Source organism: Carcharhinus amblyrhynchos, chromosome 8 (genome assembly GCF_965287045.1).
Source record: "Carcharhinus amblyrhynchos chromosome 8, sCarAmb.v2.hapA, whole genome shotgun sequence".
Lineage (NCBI taxonomy): Eukaryota > Metazoa > Chordata > Chondrichthyes > Carcharhiniformes > Carcharhinidae > Carcharhinus > Carcharhinus amblyrhynchos.
The window spans coordinates 27631710-27645252 of NC_137331.1; the positions used below are offsets into that span (position 1 = coordinate 27631710).

General features: G+C 43.4%; 1 protein-coding gene across 1 annotated transcript in view; it reads left to right on the forward strand.

The window, feature by feature from the left end:
• The window catches only part of tmx3b (thioredoxin related transmembrane protein 3b), a 139332-nt gene that overhangs the window by 41519 nt on the left and 84270 nt on the right, over positions 1 to 13543 (forward strand). The window contains exons 5-6 of the mRNA XM_080193786.1: positions 3678 to 3723; positions 12811 to 12891. Coding sequence (XP_080049912.1) covers positions 3678 to 3723; positions 12811 to 12891 — 127 coding nt within the window. The remainder of the gene's footprint in view (positions 1 to 3677; positions 3724 to 12810; positions 12892 to 13543) is intronic.

A 13543-nucleotide genomic window follows, 5' to 3' on the forward strand; every position in this document is an offset into this window, starting at 1 on the left:
GAATGTGTTTTATCATTTCTGTTCTTAAAGTCCTATCTGATGGGACTGTTTCCCATATTTATAGGCCATGAATTACATTGTACTATCCCCTTCTAGATTACGTTGTGTGACTTGTGCTTTAGCAATTTGCCAAGTGACAGCAGTTTAATTAGTCCACGGAATCCAAGTTAGTCACCTAAATATTGTGACTTGATGAACCATGCTGTGAATGATCACTGTGTGCATAATTAGAGTCATCTGTGATCATACTTGAATGCAGTTTTGCATTAATGGAATTGGAAGAAATGTGGGCTTTATATGATTGAATGAGTAAACTAAGTTATATTTCAGTGAATTGCAGAATTTTTTGGGAGCCGCTAATCGAGTTGCAGAAATTAGCCAATAGTTTATCGCGTGAATCATCTGGACGTTAAGTGCAGTTATTAATTTTGACAATAGTAAGTTATTGGCTTTGATTTCCTGTACATCTGTTGATTTTTTTTTTGCTTAATCCCATATGAGGTAGAGATTTATTTTTTATGTCATTTTATGCCTGTTGTGGTCTCGCTATCCAAATGAAACAACATCAGGGCAGCACGATAGCATTGCTGCCACATAGCACCAAGGCCATGGGCTCAAATCCAGCCTTGGGTGACTGTATGAAGTTTGCCCATTCTCCCTGTGTCTGCATGGGTTTCCTCTGGGTGTTCCGGTTTCCTCCCAAGATGTGCAGGTTAGGTTGATTTGCCATGCGAAATTGCCCCTTAGTGTCAGGGCAATTAGCAGGATAAATATGGGGATGGGGCCTGGGTGAGATTGTTGTCGTTGCAGGTTCAATGGGCCGAAAGGCTGCCTTCTGCACTGCTATGATTCTAAATTCAGTGATTTTCACCACACTATTTGATATGTGATCTCAAAACTGTTTATAATCTCATTGCAGCTTCTCTGTCTGCACGTTTATATTTTGAAACTATGGTTACTTCATTCTTACACCTTTCTTCACAGCCTGTTCACTGACCTCTAGAACTAAGCCACAGCTATAGAAATTTCTTTCAGTCCTGTTAATATTGAACCAATAAAGCCAAAATGCTAGATTGCCTTTTGTGGTAAAACTTTTAAGTTCCATTCCTTTTACTTGTCACGAGCCATCTCACAATTCAATTCTGTTTCTCTGGTGACTTAGACTATATTGGCTACTGATGCTTTTTTTAAAAGTCAAATTTGAATTAACCAATAACTTGAAGTAGGTAATGTAAATATTACAAAGTAGGAAATTACTGCTTTTAACTTCAGATAATTTAAATTAAGCAACAAAATCACGGGTGTAGATTGTCAGCTCTTCGCTATAATTATGGCAAATTCTAAATGTAAAAAATTAAAACTACTTCAACACTGCAGTTAACTGCAATTAAATTCTTCCATTTTAAAAAAAGTTATTTTCTACTTCCTTTTCAAGTTAGTCTTTTGAGGATTGTTGTTTTTTTTAAACTGTTCCATAAAATAGTCAATGCTGCAATTAAGATTGGACTCAGATGCGCTAGACAGTATTCTCAATGGGATTTAATTTGCTGTTGATTAAGTTATAGGCTTCACTGTTTACATTAGCTAGGGAATTGTATAATGAGTCAACGTGTGCATTTAAGTTATGGAGCTTATCTACTCTGCACCCTCCCATTCCTTAGATGCCGTTTGATAGAATGAGTTTAAAAGTTAGCAGTTTTTGGTTATTGTTTGTAATTTGCAACACTTTTTCATCTCAGAAATCATATTTGTTGTATACAGGATATGCTGAAATCTCCTAGCGCCAGCTTTATTCTGGCATGTCAATGATAAGCATCTGTTGGATTCTGCTCTGAACTCTGGTCAAATGATTGTCTTTTCTCCGTACACATACGATTTAATTACTCAATCCTCAAGTAAAATATGAGAATATTGGGAAATGCATCAATACCGCTCAGAGATTTATTGGCTAGGTATAATATAAACATTCACTCTACCTGTGACTTAAAACAAAAGCAAAAGCATTTTCACCTTTGATGAAATAAGCAATTCCTTTGGATATTTTCCTCATTGATCAGTGCTAAGTGGGGAAATAAGTTTGTCACTGCAAAGAAAATTGATTCATTGATGGCAATAGTTAAACATATGCTGGATTAAAACCGCGTACTTCTTTCAGGATATTTTTTCCATTATGAAAGCCCTGCTTTTGCATTATCTACTAACTGCTTTTACTAACTTGACAGATTTGTGTCTCTTATGGGTGGTAGTGGCATACTCGCAAACTTCCTCAGGTTGCTGGAGTGATGAAATGGGACGGACAAAAGTTGAAAGTTTTGAAACCAAAAGGAGGGGGGAAAGCAAAAAAATAAACAATGAGAAATTGTAATTAATAAATAGGGACAACACAGAAGATGAATGCCCTCTCTGATTCAATCTGCCTATCTTTATTGAGCGTATACAAGAAAATTAAAACCACCGGAGTCTACAGTATACTAACTGAAACACATTTGACAGTGCAATACAATTATATTTGGATTTCCAATCAATTTAGTTTGAATGGTTAGCTACCAATGAGTTCTTAAACTCTATAATCTGAATGTTAGCAAGCCTGTTTGTTTCTGGAATAAATTATAAATCTTAAATCAAAGGGTATTTTAATTGTACAGTTCAAAAGACTGTTGGGTTTGCTCAGCTGACCTCAAAATCTGCAAAGCTTAGAGAGAAAATGTGCCAATGTATACATATTGTGGATAAAATGTTTTTCTAGTTGTCAACTTGGCATTATCTAATGCAGGCCTATTGAAAATTCTACTGAACTGCCAGGAACATAGGGAAATTTTGTTTTTGTTAACCTGAAAATGGCTATATGAAAACAGAAAATTGACAAGGGCTTGACTTCATTCACTACAGTGTTCCTTTCCCTTCATTTTCATTAGCAATATCACATTTTGTGTTGGAAGCACTGATTCACAATCAACTGACATCTACAACAAATTGGTTGAAAAGCATAGTGATCATGTCCTTCGTGGATGTTTGCGCAGATCGAAAACAACTCTCCAATCTAGTAACAGCTTAGTATATTTATTTGCAATAGGCACTCAGTATCATGATTGCTGATTGATAGCACTCAGGTTAAATTTGTGCCTGCCTCTTTCTTCAAGAGCACATCACTATTTATTTTTGATTGCAAAGTTTTAGGTTATATGGAGCGATACACAGTGTAAGCGCTGCTGCCTCACAGTGCCAGGGACCCAGTTCCAATTCCAGCCTCGGGTAACTATCTGTGTGGAGTTTGCATGTTCTCCCCATGTTTGAATGGGTTTCCTCCCGGTGCTCCAGTTTCCTCCCACAGTTCAAAGATGTGCGGGTTAGGTTGATGGCTGTGATAAATTGCTCCTTAGTGCCAGGGTGATTAGCAGGGTAAATACATGGCGATAGGGCCTGAGTGGGATTGTTGTCAGTGTAGGCTTGATGGGCCAAATGGCCTCTTTCTGCACTGTAGGGATTCTATGAATCTGGCTGTGGAAGTAATTAAGAGCTGTTATATGGTGGTTAACTATATTCGTTTTGCAAAAGTGTAAGTGAATTATCCTTTTCAGATTAGCTGATAAAAATACTTTTGCATTATTTGAAGAAGCCATTTATAAACCAGATATGCAATTTTGGAGATTTGTAACCTTTCATTTTTCCTTCCATAGGTGTTGCCTCTGAGTTTGGAGTCCGAGGTTATCCAACTATCAAATTGTAAGTGAAAAATTATAGTATCTCCACTTGCTTTTCATATAATAGGATTCTGTCAGTGGAATCACTTACAACATCATGCTTTCTTGAAGCGCATATGAAACCTCTTTGAATTGAAAGTTGACAGAGCTGCAAGTGCAGAAATAATTCTAACTGATAAGGAATACATTTCATCAAATTTAATGCAGCTTCATTCATTAAAAAGTCATTCTTTTTGAAAATGGTGTTAAGTAGCCATTTATAAATCAACTGTTAACTGATTGCAATAGATTGTGTTTGACTAGTGTGAGCACAAATCCAGGAAAATACCAATATTCCCATTTTTACAACTCTTATAATGAAGGTTGGGCAGAATGTGGATAATTAACATTTGAACCAAAACTGCATAAGTGCATGTCAAAAATGAAATTAGCAAGCTATTAAAGCTGGCATCAGTTACTTCCATATTGAGTTCAAATGGAAAACGTGTAAAGAGAATGAGAAGATATATAGAAAAGAATAGTTGTGTTGGCAGAGAAATATAGAGAGAATGCTAAAGCTGGTGTGCCAATATCAATTAGAGGGAAGCAATGTGAAGGAATAGTCATTTGCCTGTACCTTTTCAAATCTACCTGTCCATGATACAATTAGCTATTGGTAGTGTTAGGATACTGGACCAAAATCCCAAGTTACATTTGGGCACCAGACTAGACCCCAACAATTTTTCTTTTCTGGCGTAAATGTAAGGATAGGATGTTTCACTCCAGGAGTAATTCTACTGACAAACTAGGGATCTTTTATAGCAAAATAAACTTTATTTAATTGCACAGTTTGAATACAACAAATGAAGCAACTTTTAACAGTTGTGCAATATTTTAAAATGAAACAACTTTAATTTCTAACTTATCATTGTTTTAATTCCAGATAAGCAACATTTTCTCTTACAGATTTAAATGCCACTTTCAACCAGAAATATACCTACTGTAATGAGTGTAGATTGTCTTGAAGCTTTCAGAGAGAAAGTGAGTTTCAGAACAGCAGGAGCCTCTTTCTTCAAACAGTTCTCAGCTTTTTGCTACCTACCCAGCCCTGTAAATAAACCATATCATTGCATGACCTTGTTAATCACTCTAATCAGAAATCCTAGGGGAACTTAAGTAAACAAAAAATCATTAACTCTACTTAATGACTTACAAGGCTAAAATGAGACTTTCAGCTGAGTCTCTGAAAGCTTCAAGACAATCTCATTACAGTAATTATGTTTTTGGTTGAAAGTGACATTTAAATCTGTAAGAGGAAATGTTGCTTATTTGGAATTGAAACAATGATAAGTTAGAAATTAAAGTTATTTCATTCAAACATTACACGACTGTTAAAAATTGCTTCATTTGTTATATTTAAACTGTGTAATTAAATAAAGTTTATTTTGCTATAAAAGATCCTTAATTTGTCAGTGGAATTACTCCTGAAATGAAACATCCCATCCTTACGTTTTATGCCAGAAGAGCAAAATTGTTGGGGTCTAGTCTGGTGCCCGAATGTAACTTGGGATTCTGGTCCAGTATCCTAACACTACCAATAGCTAATTGTATCATGGACTGGTAGATTTAAAAAGGCACAGGCAAATGACTATTCCTTCATGTTGCTTCCCTCTAATTGACATTGGCACACCAGCTTTACATTCTCTCTATATTTCTCTGTCAACGTTCTTCTCTCCCAGTATCTGAGTAGCATTCCTTCTAGACACACTGACTATCTGTACAATAAAGCTGAGTTTTATGTTTACCTCACTTGTACTACTATCATCACAGTGGGAATTCAGCCATCAAGCTTTTTGCACTCTCCGTGATTAGTATTGCATTCAAGCTATGTATATTGATGACAAGATGCATGTAAGAATTGCCAAAGCAAGAGCAGGCTTTAAATATCAGTCTGTGGAAATAGGATAAGTCTGCCTAACAAACTGGAAGTATATAAAGCAGTGGTTCTACCCACTCTGCTTTACACAAGCAAAATGTGGACCATGTGCCAGCATTATGCAATGAAGTTCAACCACATTCACTTGAGCTGCCTTTTAGCAGATTCTAAAGATCAGATGGTCAGCAAATACCTGACACTGAGGTGATTACCTGAGCTAACGTGCCAAGCATCCATACCATATTGAGATAGTCACAACTGAATTGGGCTGGTCATGTCTCCAAAATGCCAGAAACACGCTCACCAAAGCAAATCTCTGGAGAGAAAACAAAAACTAAAAATGCTGGAAATTCTCAGCAGGTCTGACAGCATCTGTGGAGAGGGAGGATTGCTAACATTTCAAGTCTGAATGACTTTTCCTCAGAGTTAAAGGAAACTGGAAATAAGATGAGATTCATATTGTTGTGGGGAGGGGGCGGTGTATGGAGCATTTGGGGCTGGATTGAGAGCCAGCAAAAGGTGGAGACTAGGAAGAAATTAACAAAGATGTCATGGACAAATGGAAAGTAAATCACCCCCAAATCCTGACCCTGTTCCGATGCAATCACAGAAGGTGTAACACCTGGCCCTTTATCTCCTCCCTGCTCACCTCCAAGGGCCTAAACACATTTTTCAGATGAAGCACTGCTTCACATGCACCTCGTTCAATGTAGTCTATTGCATTTGCTGCTCCCAATCTACAGTGGAGAAAGTAAACAGAGACTGGGTGACCACAACTCCATCGGACTGTCCTTAGGCAGGCAAGACCCAGACCTTCCTGTCACTTGCTACTTCAACATACCATCCTGCTCTCATTTCTCACGCCGTCCTTGGCCTGCTGTAATATTCCAGTGAAGCCCAACGCAAACTTGAGGAACAGCTCCTCATCGTCTGATTAAGCACCTTATACCCTTCTGGACTTAACTTCAACAATTTCAGACTGCAAGCTCTCTTCTCCATCTTTAATCCATTTCTTTTTAATGGCATTGATTCATTTTTTTAAAGGGGGATCCCTTTTAATTACCCCGCTTTCCATCTTTATTCCTTCAGCACCATCCTTACCCCACCCCACCAGGGCAATCTGTTACTTGTTTCATATTGTCCTTTGTCACACTGCTTACTCTTGTTTTGTCATTAACATACTGATTTCTTAATGGGCCACTATTAGCACCCCTCTTAGCTGTGATCATCACCATTTACACATTTACATTCCTTTAGTCTTTTTGTCCATAGTGTTTGTCATGTCAATCTCCCTAGTCTCCGCCTATCATTGGCCCCCTATCCAGCCTCTACTGCTCCACCACACACTCCATTTGCTTCTACCTTCTCGAGAGAGCTTGAGTTTGGGCAGTGCTCTCAGGACAATCAAAATGCTGCAAAGACACGCTTCTCTTAGGACATTTGATATGGACTTTGAGTCCTGAGAGGAGAGGACCCAGGATTGCTGCATCTAGTACAAATAAATTTTTAAAAATATGTATCAAAGGTGGAGCAAACCTGCACCTCCCTCTTTCACTCCTAACTGTAAGATTCAGCCTGAAACCATCTGGGTGGAGAAAATGGACCTATATCTGTTTTATTCTAACAGCAATAAACTTACAAACATACCCAGCTCCTTTTTAAGTTAAATCAGAAACAATACTCGAACACTGTTCCTCTTCCAAATTGCACTTAACACTGTTTTAACGTCTTTTAAATGGATCCTTCTGAAAAGTTGCTGCTTCTGTTATGGCTGTTTCTGTAACTTGCTTGTGCAGTTTTGGTTCATCCAGTTCCCTTAGACTATATCACTGAGAAGCTCCATATTGTGTAATTCTACTATTCCTGTTGCTACTAAACGCATGTTTTGTAAAACTACCAACAATCACGTGTAACAATGTTTAGTACAAGTCCTTACCCAAATTTGTGCCACCTTGCATAGTGCAACAAACTTGTATCCTGAGTTCACAAATAGTCCATTAACCTATGGAAGTGTGTTTCAACGAGGAAGATCCTGGTTATTACATCATCTGTTTTTAATGAAACTGTTTTTGGGATTTGTATTTCCATGGAATGTGGGGCACATTCCAACACAGTGGCACTATATAGCTCACTAGCCTATATTATTTACAGTTCTACAGCAGTTCATAGCAATCTGATGGTCAGACAAAATCTTTTAAATCTTGGGCACATTTCATTGTGTGGCTTAATTGCCTCTGCATTTATTATTAGCTTCAGGGGTGTTTTCAGGTACATTTCCATAGAATCTTGGAAGATAAAGTTTGGCCATTTTCTAAAACTGATCTCTGTTGTCTACTTTTAAGTTGAATGCATTCTTGTTGAAAGGCTACAAAATAGAAAGGAAGAAAATCTTGAGCCTGCAACTTGTTCAAAACTCAATTGTTTTCAGTACACTGTCCCATTTGTAGCAGAAGCTTCCAGACACACATTGGCTTTAGCAATCGCTTACCTACCCACTGGAACCCTACCAAATACCCCGGATAATCAATATGGTTATCTTCACCTCAAAAGATGAACAGGGAAACAAATGAGGAACACTACAGCAGTGGTTGGTGGGACAGGCTGAGGACAATGCAATGTAATTTCTGCACTTTTTATATTCTCTTGAGACAAAAGCCAAAATTCCATTGGCCGTTGTGGTTGCTTTTAGAGTCTGTGTAACAGCTTGTATTTATTTTGTGTACCTGGACACCTGAGCCATTTTCTACTCCCACACCTCTAAGTGCTCATAATTTCCAAAACTGATGTTTCTCCCTCCCTCCCTTTTGTTGCGAACAATGGGGTGATATTTGTAATTTTTCAATCAATAATCACATTTCCTGAACTTAGACTGCTTTTTCTGAAATTTTGATGTGAGCACCTACAGTTTCCTCACCAATCTCTTTCGATATCCTGAGTTGGAAACTATCAGGTGTTGGAGGTTTGCAGGTTTTGTATTCCATTATTTTTTACTTGTACTGCATTCACCAAGCTTGTTCCTTTTGATTTCATGTTGATACTTCTCTTTCCGTTGCGAAAATGCATACGGAATATTAATTTTGAAAAGTCTGCGATTGAAGCAAAGGAGGTGCCAACATTTAATAAGTGGTTTAATATTAGTTGGGAAGAATGGATAGGGCAATCATGTAACATCAAGATTAGTGTTCATTTGGAAGATAAACATAATCTCAGATTGGTTGGGACACTGGTCGGTTTCTGTATTCATTCCCCAACAAGAAGGTGTCTGTCTGCCTCTTCAGGGATCTTCAGTGGCATCACCATCAGTGCTTTCCAAATCTGTGCCCCCCTTCAGCTTCTTACTTAAAGATAGTTAGTTAGTCTCACAAGAAGGGGAGAAAAGATCCATTCGCAATTACAAGCACTCGTTTCTAAGAATAGATTTTGTATATAATTAAATTCTCTAAAAGTTTAGGAATTCTTCTGTAGACAAATTTAACAATCTAATAATAAGTTTATGAACAAGAAATTTGAATATTGTTCCTTCTCTCTAGATATTTCCATGAACCATACAAATTTCAGTCGTTCAGATTGCTTATATTAATGATAATACGGTAACCACTGTATGATGCAACTTTGGATTTAATACTTCATTTTAAAACTTGCTCCTTGTGGATCTTAAACAGTTATTGTGTGGAATTGTTTTTATTTACCTGCCAAAAGATCCTGTATGCGCACACAAAACCAATGCAGTGTATCTGAATTGGCAGCGAATAGATGTGATATATATGGCATATCTATCCACTACCAATTCTAGCAGAATTTCAATTGAAAGATTGCTTCATCTTTCTTCAAGAGGAACATCAAAGGTACGGAGATGGTACAGCAAACATTCACCTAAGAGGATATCAGCCATTTTAGTCAAGAGGGGAGCGTAGAAAAACTGGAGTTTTTTTTTCATTGAAACACAAGTTAAGAGCCGACCTAGCCCAAGTGTCAAGTTTAGCTACGCTTAATAGAGAAAATTTGTTTCCATTGGTTGATGAGTGACTAGCCAGAATGTATGACGTAAAGCCATCATCACAAAAACAATTGGGAAAAGTTAAGAGTTTTATTATGCGAAAATCTATTTGAATATAGAGTACTGTTTCCCCCCACCCCGAACCCCCTGTTTCTGGCGTGAACCACAGTTTGAGGACTCCCTGACACACATTAATTACTGAAGGGCCTCAGTTGGTAGAAGAGCAGGAAGGCTGATATTGGAATTTAATTTTGACAGACTTGAGAAGCCAGTGGGGATCAGGCATGCCACTATCTCGCCTATTAAATGCCCTTTCTGCAAGGGCAAGCACTGAAGATTGCGTCCATTAGGTTAGATGACTTAAAGTTTGGTCAAAGAGATATATTTTAAGAAGGCTTTTAAGGGAGAAAAGTAGGGAGATATAAGGACGGAATTCTGGAGTCTAGGACAGAGACAGCTGAAAGCATGTCAACTAATGGTCGGGGGATTAAAATTGAAGATGCTGAAGTGTCCAGAATTAGATGATTACAGATATTTTGGGGAGCTGTATCGGTACAGGAGATTAACAATGCAGAGTTGCAAAGCTGTGGAGGTATTTGAATGCAAAGATGAGAATCTTAAAATCAAGTCATTGCTTGAGCAGGAACCACTGTAAGTCAGCGTGCATAAGATAATAAATGAATGGGGATTTGGTGCAAATTAAAACACACAAGTGTGTGTATTTGATGAACTCAGGTTTACGAAGGGTAGAACTTGGGAGACCAGCTAGAGGTGCATTCAGTAAGTCTTGAGGTAACAAGGACATGAATGAGGCTTTCAGCAGCAGATGAACTGAAACAAGGGTGAAGTTAGAAGATTATCATGGAGGTGAAAATAGGAAGCCTTTAGGATATCTTAATGGTGGCAAGAGTTTGTGGTCAGAAGCTCAGCTTGGGGTTATATATGACACCAAGATTGTTTGCAGACTGGTTTAGTCTTAGCCTTTGCCAGGGTGAACGATGGAGCTAGTACTTAGGGAACAGGATTTGGAGTAGTATTTGGGGGGTGGGGAGTGGAGTGGGGTGGGGAGTGGGGTGGGGGAGTGGGGGGGGGTGGGGAGTGGGGGGGGGGTGGGGAGTGGGGGGGGGGAGTGGGGGGGGAGTGGGGTGGGGGGGAGGGGGGGGGAATGGGGTGGGGGGGGGAGTGGGGTGGGGTGGGGGGGGGAAGGGGGGGCAGTGGGGTGGGGGGGGAAGGGGGGGGAGTGGGGTGGGGTGGGGGGGGGAAGGGGGGGCAGTGGGGTGGGGTGGGGGGGGGAAGGGGGGGCAGTGGGGTGGGGTGGGGGGGGGAAGGGGGGGCAGTGGGGTGGGGGGGGAAGGGGGGGGAGTGGGGTGGGGTGGGGAAGGGGGGGGAGTGGGGTGGGGTGGGGGGGGAAGGGGGGGGAGTGGGGTGGGGTGGGGGGGGAAGGGGGGGGAGTGGGGTGGGGGGGGGGAAGGGGGGGCAGTGGGGTGGGGGGGGAAGGGGGGGGGGAGTGGGAGGGGGGGGAAGGGGGGGGGGAGTGGGGTGGGGGGGGAAGGGGGTGGGGGGAAGGGGGGGGAGTGGGGTGGGGGGAAGGGGGTGGGAGTGGGGTGGGGGGGGGAAGGGGGTGGGAGTGGGGTGGGGGGGGGAAGGGGGGGGGAGTGGGGTGGGGGGGGGAAGGGGGGGGGAGTGGGGTGGGGGGGGGAGTGGGGTGGGGGGGGGAAGGGGGGGGGAGTGGGGTGGGGGGGGGAGTGGGGTGGGGGGGGAAGGGGGGGGGAGTGGGGTGGGGGGGGAGTGGGGTGGGGGGGGAAGGGGGGGGGAGTGGGGTGGGGGGGGAAGGGGGGGGGAAGGGGGGGGAGTGGGGTGGGGGGGGAAGGGGGGGGGAAATGGGGGGGGAAGGGGGGGGAGTGGGGTGGGGGGGGAAGGGGGGGGGAAATGGGGGGGGAAGGGGGGGGAGTGGGGTGGGGGGGGAAGGGGGGGGGAAGGGGGGGGAGTGGGGTGGGGGGGGGAAGGGGGGGGAGTGGGGTGGGGGGGGAAGGGGGGGGAGTGGGGTGGGGGGGGAAGGGGGGGGGAAATGGGGGGGGGGAAGGGGGGGAGTGGGGAGGGGGGGGAATGGGGGGGGGAAATGGGGGGGGGGAAGGGGGGGGAGTGGGGTGGGGGGAATGGGGGGGGGAAATGGGGGGGGAAGGGGGGGGAGTGGGGTGGGGGGAATGGGGGGGGAAGTGGGGGGGAATGGGGGGGAGGGGGGGGAAGTGGGGGGGAATGGGGTGGGGGGGGTTGGGGGGTGGGGAATGGGGTGGGTGGGGGGGGAGAGTGGGGGGGGGGTTGGGGGGGGAAGGGGGGGGAGTGGGGTGGGGGGGGGGAGGGGGGGGAGAGTGGGGGGGGGGGTTGGGGGGGGAAGGGGGGGGAGTGGGGTGGGGGGGGGGAGGGGGGGAAATGGGGGGGGGGAAGGGGGGGGAGTGGGGTGGGGGGAATGGGGGGGGAAGTGGGGGGGAATGGGGGGGAGGGGGGGGAAGTGGGGGGGAATGGGGTGGGGGGGGTTGGGGGGTGGGGAATGGGGTGGGTGGGGGGGGAGAGTGGGGGGGGGGGTTGGGGGGGGAAGGGGGGGGAGTGGGGTGGGGGGGGGAGTGGGGTGGGGGGGGGGAGGGGGGGGAGAGTGGGGGGGGGGGTTGGGGGGGGAAGGGGGGGGAGTGGGGTGGGGGGGGGGAGGGGGGGGAAGTGGGGGGGAATGGGGTGGGGCGTGTTGGGGGGTGGGGAATGGGGTGGGTGGGGGGGGAGAGTGGGGGGGGGGGGGGAGAGTGGGGGGGGGGGGTTGGCGGGGGACCACTCTTTCAGGTGGTCTCTGTCATGGGAACTAAATTCTGCCCATAGTCACTATTATAATCTGGGGGAAGCAGCAGCAGAGTCTCGCAAACCCTAGTGACAACAGTGTGCTTTATCAACAAATAACTAGGTTGCTTTTCACATTCAAAGTGAATACAGTACTCTGATTGCATTATTAAAGTTGAAAATGGAGAAAATTTATGTTGTAATTTATCATGCATCTTAACAGTAATACAGATCAGATGGCTATATCTGTTCAAAAATAATAATGAACTCTCATATATGAAGTTCACTAACCATGTTTAAACCATTATTTTGTCCTACAGATGAGTGATGAACTGCAATATTTAAGTTGTTCAAGATTTTTTCTTTTAACTTAGGTTAAAGGGAGACCTTGCGTATAATTACAGAGGGCCTCGTACCAAAGAGGATATAATTGAGTTTGCTGGCAGAGTGTCAGGGTAGGTGAAATCTCATTTCCTTTGAAATTTTAAGTTATAAGAAACTCGTATGTTATTGTGCAGAGTGGTACTGTTTAATTCAGTATTGATTAGATATTCTTTGCAATTTTTGTTCTGTTTTCTTTAAGCTTCAGAAAGCATATTGAACAGAGAGAGTGTCTTCCCTCCGAATGTCTTCCCTCCGAATGTCTTCCCTCCGAATGTCTTCCCTCCGAATGTCTTCCCTCCGAATGTCTGATAATGTTTTCAAATTGAATCACAAATTGGATTTTTAATCTAACCCCACCTATGCCACCTGTTTCCATTGTGTAGAAAACCTATGAGACGCAGAAGGGGTAGACAAAGTTCCTTTCCTTGTCCAAATTTAGTTTTTTTCCTACATCAAGCAAGTTGGATTTTCAGAGTAAAACAAGCCTGTTGAGAATCAGATAGTTGGGGCCAGGGGATGAGGAGGCCTCTTGCAGCAACAGTTAGTATTGAGGGGAGGTTTAATGAGGAAGCAAGTAATAGTAGAATGTAGTGGAAATGAAGGGTGTACACAGTTCAAGAGATGGGAGAGTCGGGTGGAAACAGGGTGGACAAATTGTGCATAGTAAGGTGTCGACACACAGCTGCAGGCTGTATTTCTCCTGCAACACGCATTGGAAAACAT